Source organism: Lichenostomus cassidix, chromosome 1 (genome assembly GCF_008360975.1).
Source record: "Lichenostomus cassidix isolate B80296 chromosome 1, HeHo_3.0, whole genome shotgun sequence".
Taxonomy (NCBI): domain Eukaryota; kingdom Metazoa; phylum Chordata; class Aves; order Passeriformes; family Meliphagidae; genus Lichenostomus; species Lichenostomus cassidix.
The window spans coordinates 9,212,223-9,232,476 of NC_139479.1; the positions used below are offsets into that span (position 1 = coordinate 9,212,223).

The 20,254-nt window shown below is 38.3% G+C and overlaps 1 protein-coding gene across 6 annotated transcripts in view; it reads left to right on the forward strand.

Annotated features, from left to right (window-relative positions):
• Positions 1 to 20,254, forward strand: part of DMD (dystrophin) — a 1,152,080-nt gene that overhangs the window by 90,502 nt on the left and 1,041,324 nt on the right. For 5 of the 6 annotated variants that reach the window (XM_085049818.1, XM_085049835.1, XM_085049822.1 and 2 more), the window contains exon 1: positions 16,295 to 16,406. The exons of the other annotated variant lie outside the window; for it this stretch is intronic. In XM_085049818.1, coding sequence (XP_084905944.1) covers positions 16,310 to 16,406 — 97 coding nt within the window. In that variant the 5' untranslated portion in view covers positions 16,295 to 16,309. Of the gene's footprint in view, positions 1 to 16,294; positions 16,407 to 20,254 lie in introns of those variants that run through there. 6 annotated transcript variants of the gene reach the window in all.

Here is a 20,254-nt window from a genome sequence, read left to right on the forward strand (position 1 = left end):
TTTACTTTTAAATAATTCAAGAAAGGTTAATATCACCTGTAAACCAAATTCTATCTCCATGATGTCTGATTTTTCGGAAAATCTGAAATTCTCAGTATTGTGCCAAAATAAGGGTCAAATGTCACCACAATGAGGGCATTTGCACTTTCAGATCAGACAAGTCCCTAAATTCTGTAAATCTGAGATGATGAGAGCCCTCCTCAGGCAGAGCAGGGTCCTTGCCCCCAGCACTGTGGGGAGGGAGTTTTGCCTTTACCGTGCACATCACCCATGAGCTTTGCTCATTTTAATGTTGTTGTGCAAATCAAAATGATGAAAATGTGACATCAACAGGGAACATTTGCTGTACTTTTCCTTGGTGCTGGAGCAGAACATCACCACTTCAGGGCAGCTGATCTTCAAGGACTAATTCAACCTCAGCTGTCACTGCTGGGGAAACTGTGGGGGAAAAGTAAAGCCCTGGATTGAAGGTTGAGTTGAGAGGATGCCATCACTATTTGAGTCCATGAGAACTACAAGGAGCCAGTCAGACTGGGATGAGGCAGAGAATGGCTTTTTCCAATTTAGAGGAATTCCTGGATGGAATGGTGCTTGGTATAAGGAGTTCCTGTGTGGAGGATCTGTGTGCCATCCATGAGACAGGATTTCTTCTTGGGGATGAGGAGAGCTTTTAAAATTATTTTTGGCAATGAAAATAACTGCAGAATTGGTCATGGAAGGATGGTAGCAAAAGAAATATTCATGAAAAAAAACCCAAAGGGATAAATGTTGCTGGAACTGTGGGGAGCTCTTCTACCTTTTTGTTTGTTTAAAAAACGCAACAACCTAATATGTATGAAAAAGCTCACAATGCATAGATCCCCACAGAGGCACAGGACATATTTCAGTCCTTTGGAATTGCCTTTCTGAGAAATGTGTTAATTTATTTTATTTTGTCCAGAGGCAAAGAAAGCTACTGCCTGTAGCAGGTAATCCTGTAGAAATATGATCATCAAAGTATTGCTTATGTTGATTCCTGCTGAGAAATTACAGGGGAAATGGGCTCAGGACTTGCCTAAGTGAGTTTTGCTACTGAAACACATTTAGATGGGAGTGTGGATCTCATAAGATGTAATCAGTTTGCCTTCTGGTGTCATGGTTGTGTTTGCAGCAGGTTTATAGCTTTGCGATTGCTATATCAGTTAGGGAACAGATATAAAAGGTATTTCGATGTAATTTGAAGGAACACTTAAGATTCCTGGGGTAAAATCTGGTTTTGGTTGCTAAGTCAAATTTTTAGTAGTACTGTTGAGTAAATTTTATATTTAAATTCTTATTCCTCATTTAAGAGAAATTAAAATAATAAATCTTCCCTGCAAATACAGTATGAGTACTGGGATATGATTCTAAAAATAATAAAGCATTGTATGTTTCCTAGTCTACATTATGTTTGTTAAATTTTGAAATTGGTCCAAGTTTGGGCTTTCTCCAACAGGATGAGAAGGAGACTACATAATTTTCATCTGAGTGTAAGCCTGATGTAGCAAAGAATACACTGATTCATGTCCTAGATAGTTCTCTTAAGAGTTTTCTTCTGTGAGCTTTAATCACAGAATTTCAAAAATATCGTATATGGGAATAAGGAGAGAGAAAACTCAAAGCATAAAATTTATTAACTTACACCATAAATCTGAAAGACAGAGTAATTATATCATCTGAAGAAAACAATTGCTGTTGCTGAGGAAAATACTTCCAGTGTTGGAGGAAAAAAATGTTAAAAAAACTTCCACAACATTAATAGTCCATATTTTATTTTATACACTCAAATCAATTTTACAAAGTTTTATTATTTATTTAAATATCTGCATGAAACTACCTTTTTTTTCAGTTTTCACTAGATCCACTGTCTGTTGGATGGTAAAAAAAAGATGTATTTCACCATGTTGTATTTTAATTATTCAGGCTTATGTTACAAGGAGGCTGGCATTTTATAGAAAGCATGAATCTTGTCAGCATGCTGTTGTAATAGCTGTCATCTGACTAAAATTATATATCCTGCCATTAGTTTTGAAATGGATTTATGAATGTCAGGTTCAGGATTTTTAGCTGTAAACACTTTGGGAGGAAGGAGGTTGTCTTTGCTTTTCTCACTCACATAACTTCAGGAGCTCATATTCTCCAGAAGTGGGTGGGCCAAAACTAGACCCAGAGTTATGTCAGACCTTTATTTGTCTTTCTTTCTTTCCTTCTTTCCTTCTTTCCTTCTTTCCTTCTTTCCTTCTTTCCTTCCTTCTTTCCTTCCTCCTTTCTTTCCTCCTTTCTTTCCTCCTTTCTTTCTTCTACTTTTGAAAGGTTTGCTTTCTTGGGTTTTGGTCTTTTGGGGGTTGTTTTTGGTTGTTGTTTTTTTTTATTATTATTTGTTTGGTTGGTTTGGGGCTGGTTTTGGTTTTTTAGGTTTTTTTGGTGTTGGATTTCTTTTTTTTTTTGCTTGTATATATGTTGTTCTAAAAAAAGTCACAGACAGATAATTTGAAAACACCTACTTATTCTTTCTATTAACTCCTGAGTTTTTAAGCTACACAGCACCCTTCTGTCATTTTGAAGTTTTATAAATTTCCATTAAAACCTGAAAGATTACCAAGTTAAAGAATGAAGAAAAGCTCCAGACATGGTTTTAACTATCAAGATAAATCAATGAAGTCAATTAATGCTTTTATATAATCTGTTTTTGTTTTAGTGTGTGGGTAGGGTTTTTTAATTTGTTTCTTTAAAAATATGTTCATACTTTCAAGTGTATTACTTTTTGCAGGAAATATATATTAAAAATAGGCATAAAAGGTTATGGTTATCTATGGTAAAATGGAATTGTTATTCTTACAAAGATGGGAGCATGTCTGATTACCAAAATACTCAGAGATACAAAAACTGAGATTGTATAAATTCTAGGACTATCTTCCCTTAATCGATCTTGATTTGTCTCCTTGTTTTTGTTTCCTTCTGAATGCAATACTTCTTGCTAAATTCTTCATTTCCTTAATCTCAAATAGATTTTTCCCTTGGCAAATGAGTTATTTCATGTTTCAATGAATCTTCACTCTAGTTTCAAAGCCCATAATTTTTGGCGCATTTATCATGCAGTTTGTGGGAGAGTATTTTGTTTTTAGTGGGAATAAACTTTAGTCTCTGGAATTACAGGCTAATAAGCATTTATTATGATGTGATTAATGCTTCAGTGAAATGAAGATGGTTTTGATGTTTTGTTTTAAAAGTGCATGGTCATTCCTTTTTGTCCTCCCACTGCCCCAGCTGTGAAGTAGACACTGATCCTGTGGCATTTTTCTGGGAAAAAAATCTTTAATGAATAAGGGGAATCCTAATTCCTCCAGGATATTCTATAAATAATAGCTTCTAGCTCATTTCAGAAAACTGGCTCTGATTACTTCTGTTTAGTTATCTCCTAAAAACAAAATACTTGATTTTTTTTTTTTTTTAGCTATGACCTTTTAAGTCTTTGGTGATGTTGGTGTTTTCATTTAGTTGGTTGGTTTTTGTGGTGGTTTTTTTGGGGGGGAAGTTTGGGGTTTTTTTGGTTTTTTGGTTTTTTTGTTTGTTTGTTTGGGGGTTTTTTTGTTTTTGTTTTTTTGGTACATTGTCTGTGCTTAATTTCAGCCTAATTCTGAGTTTTCCCTGTGGCAATGTTTTGGGCATGATTCCATCAATGGTCCTTTACCTGTAGTTCTCCCCTCTAGGTGATTTGCAGGTGGCTGCATTCATTTACCCAAACAGTGCTCCATAACTGCTGAAGGAGATCCTGTGATGATGTGTTTTCATGTGGCAAGGACATAGGATTTGGCCCATGGTTGTGCCAAGCAGGAGCAGCTACAAAAAGAAACTACTCCAGGCCCATTTCCTTTCACCCCACTGAACTTTTTCCTTCCTGCCTGCATTGCTGTGACTGCACCTGGAGGCATTATTATTCTTCAGATAACCAGATCAGAAACATGGTATCCTCCTCTTCCAAGCCTTTTTCCCTTCTCCTCTTGTCTAAAATCACCAATGCCTGGCCAATGAGAAGGTGCATTTCATATGTTGGCTACTCAGGGTCATGGAAAGCAAAGTGTATTACTCATTCTCTGATTGCATTATAAATGTTAGAATAGAATTTTTAAAAATTTTGGTTGTTTCATGTCCTTTCCCTGCAGGGTTAAACAGAACCACATTGTGTTACTACCCTTAAAATAGGAGTACAAGTAGTGTAGCTCTCTCCTTTAGAGTGTTTTTCTTTTTTCTGATTGCAGTTTCGAACCCAAACTCTTACTAATATGTGAAGTTATTGTTCAGAAACCTCTGAAGGAAAATCCATACTTCATTTAAGCCTCTCTTTCATCAGGACTAGGCAGAGCACTGAGAGCATGAAGGTGTCACGGAGAAAAAGACAGAGGTAGCCTTGAGCTGGGTGGCAAGGGGTTTGTTAGCATTGCTAAGGAGGCAGCTCCTTGTAGGGTGCAGTGTTCTCACTGAGAATGTGCTCCTCTGGCATGAGAGGAGGGAAAATGCAGATTAAGGCTGAAACAAACAAATTCTCAGCTGTGGTTTCTGAAGAAAGGCAAAGCACAGGGCTCCTTGGCTGATGATGTGCAGCACAACAGCCACAGGCTGGCTTTTTCAAGGCATGAACAGCAGCAGTAGTAATAACTCACATGTATTTTCAGATCAGAATATATGGAGATAGTAATCTCATTAGCAATCAAGGAAATAATCTCCTAAACACCCATTTCAGAGGACAGTTATTGACATAGCACCACTCCATATGAAAAAAAATACATTTAATATCATCTTGAAGGGTTGTTGTGTCAGAATTTGTAGAGGTTGCTTTGATTTATTTTGTCAGGGGAGACAGTAAGGTATTAGGAAGAATGAAGGATTAAACATAATATTCATAAATTGCTCCCTCCTATTATGTATTTTCTGGTAGACAACTTTTTATTTGAGATATAGTGGGGGATTTAAAAAAAAAATTTAATTGCTGTCATTCAGATGTGACAAATAGAGGAAGAAACCTGTAAATGTCATTGGTTCTGCCTAGCCAGTCATCAGCCCCTGTTCTCTCCAGGTAGATGGCACTAAATGGAGGAATAGGGTAAGGTGCCTCTGGTATTGATCACCAGGAAATACTACAAATAGTGATTGGCCTGGGTTCCTAGGCAGATTCTTAATTGCTTGGATGCTGTCTGGTATCTGTAACTTCTGTGGGGAAGCTTGGAACAGTGCTTGAAGGAAGAGGCAAGTTTTAATAAACCTCTTAGGTAAAGCTTTTGTGGCCCTTCACTTTCTCTTCTATTCCCTAGAAATTCTCCAGTCCTCTTTCAGGCAATTTATTGAACACATACAATAGCTTGGGTGTTGGCTGACAACCTGATGTAGTTCTTAGCTGTGTTTATTCCAATATTTGAATTTTATTAGTCAAGGTATCAGGAGGCTGCTGCCAGAGCTTTTGATAAAGACATCTGAATTTGTGCTTTTTTTTTTTTTTTTTTACTGTCAGCTGAGAACAGAAATGTAGGACTCCATGTCCTGGGTTGCCAGGGAATGCAGTCAGTTCTCAGTCTGTCCATCCAGCATTCCTTGTGAACCGTGTTCTAGTCAGTGCTGAAGCTGAAGGTTCCAAAGGGTAAGGGAAAAATGTGCCCATCTTATAAATGTTGACCTTTTAAATTTGTATGTAGAGAAATAGATTTTTTTGTGTATGCAATATTGAATATCATAATTTCATATTATTAAAAAATTAGACTATAAATATAGAATCATAAAACAATTTGGGTTGGAAGGGATCTTCAATGGTTATCTAGTCCAACCCCCTGCAATGAGCAGCGACTTCTTCCCCTAGATCAGGTTGCTCAGAGCCCATCCAACCTGACCTTTATGTTTCCAGGAATGGGGCACCCACCACAGTTCTGTGCAAACTATTCTAGTGTTTCACCACCCTTATTAAAAAAAACATTTATTCCTTTTATCTAGCCTGAATTTGCCCTCTCTTAGTATAAAACCACTCCCCCTTGTCCTATGGTTGCACACCCTATCCAGCTACAGTTTAATAATCTGCCATTCCACAGTGCATTTGAGGACATGATTGATACTATTTACTAAGTTTAGTTTAAAAATATTTTAGAATTGGAGTTTATGTCCAAGTTAGAAGTTTTCTGAACTCTTAGATTTGTTTTCTTGGTTTTAAACCCAGTTCCTGTAGGCACTGTCTAACTTCTGTGTTTTGCCTTCGGAAAACATTCAAGCAATCCAATTTTGCTCACATCAATGCTCCTTGTAAATAAATTTTAGGTTTCCACACTTCAGTATGCACGCTGGGAGTGGAACTGTACACAGTGCTGTGGTATTACTCTGTGACACAGAGACAGAAGCAGGTTCCCAAAACCCCCAACCAGAACCTGTCAGAGAAGCAATTAAATATGCCATTCTTAGCTAGGAAGGTGCAGGAAGATGCAATATCTTTGTGTGAATGTGATGAGAGAAAATTGCATTTAAACTCTGGTCCCAGCCAATAAATCTTACAGCTGCCTAAGTTTTCTTGGAATGATGCCGCAGGCAAAGCATACAAGTGTCCCAGAAAAGAAAAAAATAAAAAGAAATCCCCTAATGTTTTCATGATTCTCTTTATCTGTTGCTTCACCATAAATTGCAAGTCCTTTCACACAGAGACTTGGAGCCTTAGGGCTTTTTGTAAAGTTCTCCTAGTGACTGTGTAGCACTTACCCCGTAGAGCAAAAAGAATCTATATCTTGTCACATCTTCCCATTCATATCACACACTTTTTAAAGATCAACTATTCCAATACTTGCAGCAAATGAGTCACTCTCAGTCCACAGTGTGCTTAAAAATTAAGAGAACTTTTGATGTTTCCACATAATACATTCAGTTGAACAGTATTTTCCATGAAGTGATAAATTGTGACAAAACTAAGTTAGTTCATTAAAGACTTACTTTTTCCTAAGTCTTTTTCTGCATTTGGTTTAACTCAGGTTGTGTCTTAGCCATACTACTCTAAAGAAATGACTTTTTTTTTCCCGTTCTGGTATTGTAGGCACATGTAGACCTTGGTTTGATCATCCATCTTTGGAAAAGATAACAGAAGGAATATGTACAGATGTAGACAGAACCTGAAGCTTTGGTGTTATTAAGTATTGCTCAAAGGCTGAGCTGTAAAACTATACACATGGTCTAGCTCTCAGAGCATTTCTTAGTTCCTTTTTCTACTTGAGATGGGGAAGGGAATTGCTTTATGGTGTTCCTTCCCTTTCCCCCTCCCCAGTTCTCTGTCTGGAGTGGATGCCAATTTAGGCTAGTGGCCAAAACTCTTCTTGGAAGTCAAGAACTGAGTTCTGTTCCTATCAGAAGTGCTCATATGACAGTTTCTTGGTGATTTTCAAAAGGATGTTTTTCTCACTGACAATGTAGCCCCATTTTGCCAACCAGAGAAGCAGCAGAGCGTTGCTGTTACTCAAGTCTGTTGAATGGGGAAGTGTTGACAGACATGGAGACATTTTCAGGAATATATTGATAGCAGCAGCTATTGTTACTCCAACTGTGCATATGTTAAAGTCAGACAGGGATAAGCCTGAAATGGTTATGAAGAGGCTTTATGCCTGTAAAAAGGAAGCATCTTTCCTGAGCTTTTGTTGTTCCTGTTGAGAGAAGACATGAGTGAGCCCCTATGGGAGAGGGCAGTTAACACTCATTGACAGGAAACCTGTGTGCACTGTGGTGTTGAAATACTATCCTTCTCTTCCACAGCTTTTCCTGATTGAATCTAAAGTGGTTTTGGGTAACTATTAAAAAAAACCAAAACCAAACAACAACAACAAAAAAACCCAAACAAAAAAACCACCAAAAAACCCAAAAACAACAAAAACCAAAAATAACAAAAAACCTGCATAGAGTTTAAAGCTGAAAGTATGATGACATGCAAAAGGCATGAATTTGAATAAAAAGACAAATTTAACAGAGAGTCCCTTGTCATGTCCACCCCAAACATACAAGCACAATGACAGCAATGGCCTTGGCATTCTGGACAGGTTTGCTTTGATTACAAATTTGAGTATTTGCTGTTTTCTATAGGGCAGATATAAGGAATTTCTGAGTATCTGGATGAAAGGAAGGCACTGAACCTCCCAGGTGCCACTGCTGTTGCTAACATTTTTGAACTGCTTGCTGGGTCTAGGGTACCATGTGCATGGTGAACCTTTCTTTATGTGGTTGCTGTCTGTAATACGGTTTTATTTGTCTTTTTGTGCAGTTTTCTTTCTTTGGGCCAGATCTAGTAACTCCAAAATGACCTAGAGGGATGCTGCATGAAGCAGATCCACATGTTGCACATCACCCCAGTGAACTGAAAGCTGATGCTGGTGTCTGTCACTTTTACTGGATCCGGCTTTCTGTTTTGTATCAACCGAAGTCATATTTTTCTGGGAAATTTGCAAGAGAATTATTTTTTTGTGGTAATGAGGTTGTTAAATTCTGCATTTTTTGCATAGAAAGCATCAGTAGTGTAATACCATGATTCAAGTAATGTCATACCATATTTATAATCTCAGAAGAATGTGCCCTGAATTATAAATGCTTGTAAAAAGAAATATTGGCTGCTCAGGGAACATGTATTCCCAAAACACCTTATTTCCATATGAAATACCTGGTTTAAGAATTCACCTTTTATAATTGTTTTAACTAAACTCTGAGCAATGTTATATACCCTGTTGATATAATCAAAATCCCAGCTATTGTACTGATACAATACAAAATTGATTGCGCTCTGATATTATGCAAAACAGTGTTAAAAATGAAGCCTGGCAAGCAGAGTGATCCTTGGCAGCTGCCACCCTGCTCACTGGTGCCATTCAGTGTCCCAGATATGCTGGAAGTTTGACAGGATGCGAGAGAGAGGGTTTAATTAGGCCACAGTCTTACTAATTCAACTAATCTGCGAGTTAGGCATCAATCACCCCATCACAATGCAGAGTGGCACTTCTTGCTCTGTCATTCCTGTCAGTGTGGGAAGTGCTGATGGTGTCTTGTGGCTTGGGAGGGCTGATGCCATGGGGCTCTCCAATTCCTGCCTGCCTGGGGATCTTTAAGGGTCATGCCTTCCCCTAAATCTGCTGTCAGCTCTGGCTGAGTGAGAAAAGGTTCTTGCTGAGGTGACTGCTAAATTACTGTTGTGTGCCCTTCCAGCTAGGGACTACAGGGCAGCCCAAATAAGTCACTGTTCCGTGGCTGTTCTGGGGATTAAAAAAAAATTAATAAAGTATTCACAGTATCTTCTTCAAACTTTTCATGAAAGAGGACATTCGTTGAAAAACGGACATTCAAGGTCTTTGTGCTGAAGTTGAGAAGATTATTGAGAGTTTACATTTATGGATGGTGAGTTCAACTTTTGTGTCACATTTAGATTTTTATCTCAAATCCCATATAAAAGCAAACAAACAAACACACACACAAAATCCCCCAAACTCATGACTACAAGTGCTTTTCTGGGCATAGATTAATTTCCAGAGAAACCAAGGTGGTTTAGCCCAGTCTGTCCTTCTAAATTATATGTATGTTGTAACAAAATTGTAGACATCTAGTCTTAAACCTCCAAAGCTAAAACAGATTATTCGATGTAGGGGTAGAAAGTGTGCAGGATGTTATTTCTGCTGCCAAGGGAGGGTAGGAAGGGTAGAAGATGCATTTCTTTGTGGCCCCCACTGAAAACTTGAATTGTAGCAAGATCCTCAGGGAGAACTCAGGGAGAACTCTCCTTTCTAAGGCAAAGTCTGCCGTGAAGTGCAAGGCAGCCACTATGGATTTGATTTTGTTTTGATTTAGAATATACATTAAAACATTTTCTAATGATGCTCTGTAGCTTCATTTCCTATTACAGAAAATGTAAATATTTTAATGTTCTGAGCTCTCATTACTGTATTTATCCCAGGGAAGGGAGGAAGTGTTCACCTCCAAAGTCAACTGCTGATATGTATAGAAATCACAGATGACAGGAACCCCCTACCATTTGGCCAGGCTTGTTCACTGTGTATTAAGGAATTTGCTTTCTGCTCCCCATATTTTTTAGGGTTTTGGGAACCTTTAATGAATTGAAAGGATTTGGGTAAGTTCTGTCCACGTGGGGTGTTTGGTTTGTTATTTTAAGGAATTGCTAGGCTTTTCCTGAAGCAGTTACTGGTTTTTAATGGACCTGTGTCACAGAGTTGCCTGGGATTTTAACTTAAACCCCCAAATGAAAAGCAAAGCCTTAGGAAGTGTTGTCAATTAAGAACTCTCAGTTGCCATCTTTGGAGATTTTGGGCTTGTGTTACCAGCTGCAGTCTCATCAGCTATATTAATCAGAAGTCTGTTTTTAATATTAAAACAAACCAACTGACATAAGTAATTAATTTAAGAAAAAATTAGCAAAGAAACAATAAGTTTGAGCTATTAGAGGAATTTGGAATATGGCAGAATTTGCTTTAATCAATTTTGTTACATATAGCTGTCATATGCACATTGCCAGCTGGTTAATGATCCATTGGAAAACCAATACAGTGATTTGGAAATACCACTAAAGCAGAATATATCTGCAGTAGCAGTGGAAGTAACCAATAGAACACATTTCAAAGCTTTCGATCTCCGAAACATTTATTGACCAACTGCTATTTAACTAGTTCCCTAATTTAGCTTATGTGACAATCATCTGCATTTGGTGAAAATTGAGAGAACATGGAATATTTTGCTGGAGAGCTATACCAGATGAGAGTGCTGATGGAGTCAAAACCACAGCAAGCTGAGTTCTAGCCCACAGGGTCTGCACAGAAGGACAGGCTGTAAGGTGTGTGCTGAGTCTGGGTGGTTTGGTTTTCTTTTGAATTGAATTAATTGTTTTTATTTTTTTAATTCCTGGTACATCTGTTATACATCATCTTGTACATGGACTGCAGCTGTAGAGAGAATGAACAAATTAAGGTCCTTAAGTCAGTAATTATTTCAAGCCCAGTACTGCTGAACAATGTGTTTTTCTGAAGAAGTATGGTACAAATGGAAGAAGGTTAAAGCTGCGTAGCTCCAATCAGTCTGATTTAAAATGAGCCGTAAGAGACCAAAATGCATGTTTTATGTAATTAGCATGAACTTCATGTCATTGTTCAGTTTTGTGCTAACAGCACATCCAGGCCTTGCTTAAGGAGGAAGATTAGCAGCATTTGCTGAAGATTTCAAGGTCACTAATTCTCTGAGAGTTAAATAGGGAAACTGTGTGTTGCTGCTTCCTGATGTGTGTTAAATATTTGGAGAATGAGTTAACTAGATTTATTTTTCTTGCTAGAACCTACTATTTTAAATTCAGTGTCACTGAAATACATATGCTATGTGAGAAGAAAATGTAGACTGTGTGTTGGCTTATCTGTAGACATAAGCAGAGGTTGACATTAAAAATCCTCAGTAGTTACTGCATGTGAGAGATTATATTATCCACGTTTGCAGCAGTGTTCAAATGACTATATCACACTGCAATATTCAGAATTGATGTAGAGTATCCACTTTCTAGTGTGCTGTGATCTGCCATCTCAGAGAACTGTTTCTGTAGCATTTTTTATGAATAACTCTTTTATGTCCTGTAATATGGAATCCTGGGGTTGCTGAGAAAATCACTGCTTACTATTATTGCTGTAAGTACATCTGTAATAAAACATTGAAAAATTTCTTTACCATAAGCAGGATCAATCTTATTTCAAAAGGTTGGTCATGAGTCCTCCTAACACATCCTCAGACAAGTGTGTTCTGAGATTTCAGCTAATGACAGATGCCTGGACTTGGCTGAATTTCATACACCTGAGATTCAGTTAAGAAAACAAAGATGACTTCTGCACAAAAATAACTGGATAAGCTATGGTGCAGATGAGGAAAAAATTTTAAACTCCTGAAAGTTTCAGCTCCTGGGATGTCTGTCAGGTTCCTGGCTGGAAGACTTCAGGCATCTGAAACTTCTCCCTGGCCAATACAGTGGTCCTGTCTGGATGAGGAGGCCCTTTAACTTTTCCACTGGAATCTCAGGGTTTGTAAGCATCTATGTGGACAGGATGGGTGCATTGGCCTTTTAGTTCATGGAGACATGACTTTTATGCATTTTTCATTTTCAGGTTTTCATACATTTGTCTGTAGTAATTTTTTTTAAGTCCTGAGGAGTCAAAGCAATATTTACAGTAATTGTCAGAAGTTATCCACTCTAAACATTTGAAATATTGACTTTAAAATGAAAGCACTGATGTGTCTAACTGCATTGGAAAGTGACTCTTTATGGACAGATTACTTTATAGTTATACATCAAAAATCCTGTAATTGAGAAGTAGTTAATACAGAATGATTAACAGTAAGAAATAATTAATAATTCCTGTCTGTGTTATCCAAACAAACTTTCCAGTGCTTTTATTGGAGATGTTTATTAATCTAAACATGTACAGTATATCATTAAGGTATTTTCTTGCATGATTGATCGACTGAATTAGTTGCTCACTGAGAGAGGGATGAAGTACCTAAGTATAATGGGAGGCAGGGAAAAAGGGAAGAGAAATTGACTTTCTTCAGGAGATATATTAGCAAAACAAATGAACAATTTTGCTAAGCAAAATCAGCATTCATTTCTGCATACCGTGGAGAGTGCATTATGTAGAGCATCATGTAGAGCTGAAGGTCAAGGCCAATCTGCTTGCTTCCTGTTTTTCAGTTATCCATTATTTACTCTTGCTTAGTCAGAGTCATTGGTGCTTCCAAAGAGGAAAGCAAAAAGAAAAAAGAAATGGCAGCATGAAGAGGTTCTACAAGGTATCATAGTTGTCACTGTCACGTGCACACACCACTGCAATCAAAATCAAGCACCCTGAATTCCCCAATTAATCACTCTAGTAGCAGTGAAACAATTAAAACATGTCTTTGCCATGAGCTGTAAATGGAATTGGAAGAGAGTTGTCACCCAAATAGGCTGGAGTTTCTTTGCCTACTGAGTTTTCAGTACTGTAAAAAGCAGAATACCACTTGATGAGTGTTTTTCCACTTGTCATTTATTTCTGCTTTTCCCAAATGAGGACAGTTCTGTATAAGACAAAAAATTATGTATTTGTGTTATTGTAGATTCTGAGAGCGCTACCCATGGAGCTTTCTCTCTAAAGCAATTCATTCCATATGGGTGGGTTACTATAATTATATCTATGCAGATGCTGAATCCACTTACAATATGCAGAAACCACGGCTGTTGTTTTTGCAGAAAAATGCAGAAAAAGCTAGAGACAAAAGCCAGCTATTAATCTGGCCTATTAGTATGTGGACAGAATGACTGATACTGGTTTCTCCTCCCAGATTCTCCATTTGTTTCTGGGCTGTTTTTCTATACAGCCAGTGCACACAAAAGATACAAACACTGGTATATTTCAGTTTCCTTCTTCTCCAAAAAAAAAGTAATTAAAAATATTTTGGGTTTTTTTGCCTTGTTCATTTGTTTTGTTTTGTTTTGTGGCTCTTTTTCTTCCCCCAAAAGCAAAAATGGCTACTCCCATAGACCTGATCTGGCTGGGAATGTCTGTGTGGCTAAACTATATCTCATCCACTGTATGCTGTGTTTCAGGGCAGTAATACTGAATGATAAGCCACAGTGGGTCCTCCCTTTAATGCTGTGCTTATTTTTCTGGAAATATTTTTCATAATTCCCTCATTCCCCACCCCTTTTCTGTTTCCTCCTTTTCATACTTCCTTCTGATATATCTGGGTGTGACAGGATTCTGCTGGAGTATGTTTATGCCATACCAGATAATCCCATTCTCTTATCATTATTATTTGTCTTACTAACATATGAAATGTTTTTTTGGGATATTTTCTGGAAAATCTTAAAATTAATCTCAAAATTCAAAGAATTAGGAATTAAGCCTATTTGGAATTTTTTGGTAATTTAGATCTTCCCTGCAACTACAAGCTATATGATCTATGAGCTCAAACTCCTCTTTTGTGAAATACCATGTAAATTCTTTCTTGCCGTGTCTATGGTTTAGAAATCATAATGCAGCTAGAAGTGTGAAATATTAAGCATATCCTTTCATACTTGGAATTGATGGCGACTTCAAAGTCACTCCTCATTCATTGCCTGGTTTGTTTCACTTCAGAAACGACTTGAACTGTGAACAAAAAGGAGCTGACAGTATTTTCAGATAGGCACTTTATAGTTGTGCACTTTGCAACTATATGATAGGACTGTCTCTGTTGCCTTGAATGCAAAATTAGCTTGTTGATATGTGCTGCTACAGACAGAGGAACAGATGTAGTAATTCTGCTTTATTTACATGAAATCTCTAAAAAGGCATTTTCTGGCAGCATGCTAGGAATAAATACAGTATCACATATAGAAGCAGCGCCATGCTATGTTAGCTCATTCAGGTGTCAGCTGTGCCATTTGGATGTGGGCGAGAGCAGGGAGTCAGTCCCTCCCAGCAGGGCTGGGAGCTCTCCTGCTCAGCAACCCAGCACCAGCCTGTCCTTCTGCCCAGGGCTCTGCTTAGTGCAGGGGCAAACTGATAGCACCCCTGTGGGAGTCCTAGAGCAAGCTATCAGATGATCTGATTTTTTATTGGGTCTTTTTTTTCAAAATAGGAAACCGTCTTACCTGGTTTGTTTTTGGGGTTTAGCTTTTTTTGGTTTGGGTTTTGTTTGTTTGGGGTTTTTTTTCTGCTTTGTTTTTTGTTTATTTAGTTTCCCCACCCCTCCTCACCCTTTACTTTCTGTGACTTGGATCTCTCCTGAGCTCCTGCCTTCAAGCTTGTTTTTCAAAGCCGCGGGCTTGGAACTTAGCTGAGATTAGAAAATTGTGGGGGAGGAAGGGACTATCAGGCTGGGGAGGGATTGCAAACCACAGAGAAGTTCAGCACATATAATCTGAGTAAAGAAGTGAGGCTTAATTAGAACCCTATGAGTCTTTTGAGTTGGGAATATCAGAACTGGTGAGTGATGCTGAGCTGGCAGCTGCTGCAAGGGAAATCTTTCCTGGGGGATTCTGCCCTTTTCCCCTTCCTGTCTCCTCCTTTGCCATTGTGCAAAGGCTGAGGAAGGAGGTATTACTCCAGCCTTAGTCCTTGCTCTCCCTCACCACTTCACTTAACTATCAGATTTAAGCCAGGCTGCTCCCTCTATTGAATTGTCCCTTTTTTCTCTCACAGTCATTCAAACTTTCCAGTGTGGGGTTGGGGATGTTTATCCAGCTTATGAACAACCAGACACATTAAAGATGAAATGCCTTGACTCTGAACTGCAGGCAGAAGTGGTGGGAGGAGACGCAGCTAATTTAACTTGGAGGATGATTGATGTGTAGATGTCAATTTCTATTAATATTCTTTTGAAATCACTGACGCAAGCGTGTTTTTCCCCCACTCAACAGAAAATATAAATAGAAAGACAACAAAACAACCCTATCCCTTTAATTCCCCATACTCAGAAGCAGTTAAGCAAACTCTGTCGTTTGAAAGTGTCCTCCACAGGCTGCAAAAAGCAGCTTATGGTGGTGCTCTTACCACTTTAAGAATATCAAGATGCTGTAACAGAGCTATCCACTTTCTGTTAAAATGTATAAAGCACGAAAAGAAAGTGTCACCTACAGATAGGCTTAGATAAATTGCTTAAAAATGTACGGCTCCCTCATTAGACAGCCATTCATTGCATGAAAAGAACTAAATGTATTTGTCGAGGTGCAGCTATAAAAGCCATGTTCAAAATGAAACAGAGTTGAGAGCCTGAACGCACAGCACTGTTATTCAGAAGTAGCTTTCGAGCAGAGAGTTTCAACGGGAAGGTGCTGTTTGGTTGGACACAAATCAGCAAACGTTTAGCTGAAGCGTGAATAATTCAAGCGTGCATGAAGAGCTTTCTGAAGAGAGAGAACGCAAGGATAAAAAAAAAACCAAAAAACTTCAAACATTTGCATCAGCCTCAGAGGACAATACAAGCAGCAGGATTTGAAACAGATTTACAGATGCACTTTCTTTAGGCAGGGAGAATGCTCATTAAATGCAAGATGCTTCTGTGGCTCGTGGGCTTGCACGGAGGTAGAGGTTTGCGAGACTGACGTATCAGATAAAGTCAGAGTGGTTACCACACCGACGGTGTAGCAGCTGCATAATAAATGATGGAGAGAATCATGTTAGGCATGCCCACCTAACCTAACTTGAATCATGCGAAAGGGGAGCTGCTGGAATTCAAATAGACTTTCTGGTTCCCAGCAGTCGGCAGTAATAGAATGCTTTCAGGAAGATGACAGATGCAGGGGAAAGATGCTGTTTTGCACTATCTTGATTTGTTACGGCAGCCAACTTATTGGCATGATGGAGTGACAAGAAAAGCAGCTGGCATGGAAGGTAGGATTATCAAAGCTATTGCATCATTATGAATGTAATTAGAAACTGACCATGACAAAGCATATGCTAGAATGAGCTGCCGATGGCAGAGGATTTGTTGCTGAGGTCTTGAAACTCTGAAAACAAAATTCCTCGTGCAAAATGGATTTTGCAGTTTCATTTATGCTTGTGTTACTCTTTCTTTCCTGCTCGCCTCCAAGCTCAGGGAATTGCTTGCTTGAAAGAGAGAGTTCTGTTAGGATGAGACTGAAGAATAAAGTATTTTCTAAGTCTGTGAAGCCTCAGGTAGATAGAAACAAATAAATGTGAAACAAGACTGGGAAAAGCTCCCTCTGATTCACTAGCAAGCTCTGATTGATATATTGGCAGATTGAGGAATTCCAAGGAAATGAAGATGCACATACTGAATGCTCTGGTATAATGAAAAGATATTATTGCATGTCTCTGCTTTACAGTTAGTTTTTACGACAGGTTTTATTCCCCATCAGTTTTTAGCTCTTGACATTTATCCGGTTGTTCAGCATTATATAAAGAAAATACATCAATATCTCCTGCAGGGTTTCTCAACAACTCCAGCATCTGTTTCAGCTATTGAACTGTATTCACGTTTTGCCAACTTGATGCCTACCCAGCTGGTCTATCATTTCTCGCTTGATTACTGTTCTTAATTTCTCTGTATCAACTTGTTTCAGACAGGATTTTGAAAGCTGTTAATGAGAAATGACAGCAACTGCTTAACTATTGAAAACTTGAGTATTCTCTTATTTTTGAAACATCAGAGAGCATTTCTACGTGCATTTTATTAAATTCATGTTCTGTGTTGCACTGTCGGGTTTTCATATAAATAAATTTAGCTGTGAAATCTTTAGATGGGTCACAAGCATAACTTTCTACTGTGCGTTTTGAGAGAGTTTAGGAAAATTTACAGGTGTTTGCTTTGGTGTAGGTATTGTCTCACTATATGTTCCTTCCTCCTGTCCACCTCTCCCCCCACAAGATATATCCTCCCTCTCTGTCACGGTGAGCAGTCATTAAGTGTATATTGTACATAGTGAAGTATATTTTATCACCACTAGGGTGAAACTGCTAAGCAGCTCGGAACAGGTGATGTGAACAGGTTTAAAACAGACGTCAGCTCAGTCAGAGTGGATCACCCTCGATCTCAGAAGTAAAAGTAGTGCTTTCTAAATGTAAGGCATTCTCTTTCCTTCCTATTCGGAGGTTCAGCAATCACTCAAATGCTGCTTGATACCTCACAGGCTGTGATTGTGTTAAATTATTTGGATTATTTGGCTTTACAAGATGCTTTCTTCTATGTAAACTCCATTCTTCATTAGATCTATCATTTTTTCCAAGGTGATAATCAAGAAATCTCTTGTCATACAGGACATTCACTTTTCTGACTTTATCTTAAATTACTTTGTTGGCTGTACTCTGTGTTGTCTTGTCAACAGGGATCAGGCTATTAAACACTAGGTGTTGCTGAATAAAGCTGTAACACTTTTAGAAAGATAGATCTTTCTAGATACACAGCAGTGAACCAGCCTTTAGAAAGTTTGAATGTAAAAGTCAGTGAAATGAATAGCTAGTGTTATTTAGCTTGAGCATTTCCTTGTTTTGATCATCTACAAGAGGCATTTTAAATGATTTTGTGACTGCTGGGAGGAAAGATGTACTCATTAATGGAGAGGATCACTGTGGGGTATGAATAGCCAAAAATAGTTCTGTAGTTTTGATGGCAATAAAAAAAAAATGTTATTCTATTTCATAGAAGTTCAGTTAAATGTAACAATAATTTGTCACTGTTGATCATGATGCAACCATAGAGAGAATAACCTCTATAAACAGCTTAAGGGCCATTCTCCTTTTGAGGGTAGCAGTAAAACTGTTTTATATTTTATATATTATATTTATACTCCTGAGGCTGCTTAGTCTCTTCATGTCTCCAGAGTGCTGGCTGGCAATCATCATACGGTAGTTACTTAAAATGGTCTTTTCCTCATGACACCAGTAATTGTAACTTCATGCTGTCTGTGGCCATCACCCAGCTGACAAGTGATTTTATAGTTTGTTTCTGTTTTCTCTCTAGTATTTGGTTTTAGCTTTCTCTTTCACTGATGAATTAATAGGACACTAGATGGAGCCAGCTGTTGATTATAAATAGAGCTACAGTAATACAGGCCTGTCTAATGAGCAAGCCCCTGTAATGCTTATTATTAAAAATAACAATTTAAAATGTTAAGAATTTACTTGAAAGTTAGTCATGAAAGTCTAGATCTGGTGGGATTAGAGGAAACCATATATTCATTTTCCTTTCCTTTTATTATCTCAGAGGCTTGTAATCAAACATGAAAAATAATAAAAAGGAAAGAGCATCTACATTCAATAAAGAGGGCTGGCAAGCAAATGAACGGAAATAGAAAAAGAAGAGAGAAGCAGCAATAAGAACCAGCAGATGTTTCTACTACAGATACATGCAGATATCCAGTTGTGTATCTGTACATCCTTTGCCTGATGCACACAGATTTCCTCTCATCCTTACATTTAAGTCTTCCTTCCGTTCTGTCTTCCTGAAGTAATTTAAAGAGCTGACATCTTTCACTTTATATTTAGATATGGGATCCATGTTTTCAAATCTCTGCTTGGGAGGGTGTTCCAAAAGGTGTGCAAGGGCACAGAGAGCTGTCACTCACATGTTGGCCAGACATAATGAGGAAAACTGTGAAAGGTTATTTACTGACTGAGGTGGAATCTGGTTGTATGTGCTCCTTCATGTGATTCTGGTTATTAATCCTAGTCAAGGATAAGGAATCTGTAGTTCTAGGCAGTGTGACAAGACAAGAAAAATACACTCAATTCCACACAGATTTACAGACACGTACCTCAGGTGTGGTACATATATTAATTCAGCAAAGAAGAGATAGAAATCAGGGTGTATGTTGATACTTGGTTACGTGAACTGAAGAGGAAAACTCAGGAAGTAAGAAGTGCAAGATGACAGGCAAAAATAGAAATTAAGGATATGGGCTGGAGCAGTCTGGCAGAACAATGATAATTCCCATCAACCTCTGCTAAGTGAAGCACTTGCAAGTTCAGTCAATACAGGAGTGTTCTTACAGGAGTGAAAGGGAATTAGGGTAGGGAGACGCTCAAGCCAGAGAGGAAAACTTGTGGAGGAGGGAAATGACAGCCACCCAGCACTCCAGGAGTAACGAAGTTTAGAAGACTGGAGATTGACCTTTTGGAATGTTATACATAGAAACTTATAATTTTAGTACTGAATGAGGGTTAGAATACATTCTAATACATTCTAGTATTCTTTGTATACTGTTCTATACAAAATGAAATTGTGCATGGAGCTTTTGCTTTTTGGAGGAGCCTTGCTGGAAGCAGTGCTGCACTATCAGCCTGAAAGGATCTTTTTGGTATGAGCTGTGCAGTTTGTGCTCAACAGCAGAAGCATGGGAGGAAATCAGCTGTGGTGGAGACAAAGTTTATTAGTTTTGCAATTTATTTAATATTTTATTGAGGCTAAGCTATGATTAATTAAAAAAAAATAATGGATAGTCTTAGCCAGAAACAAGTCTTTGAAATGTGTTGTGGTGCCAGGGTTTCCATATCTGATTCTGTCCAGATTCTGTCCATCAGCACCCCAGGACTGGCTTTGAATGAGCTCATCCTGACATGTCCTGAATTTTCTTTCTGACAAGAGGAAGATGTGTGTAGTGTGGCATCTCTGGGCTTTCTGCTGCTGGTCACCTGCTGCTTCACTCAGCTTGCTGTTCCTCCTAAACAAGGTTGAAATTTTAGTTGAGAAATACCCACAGTGTGGGGAAGTGTCTGAGCAT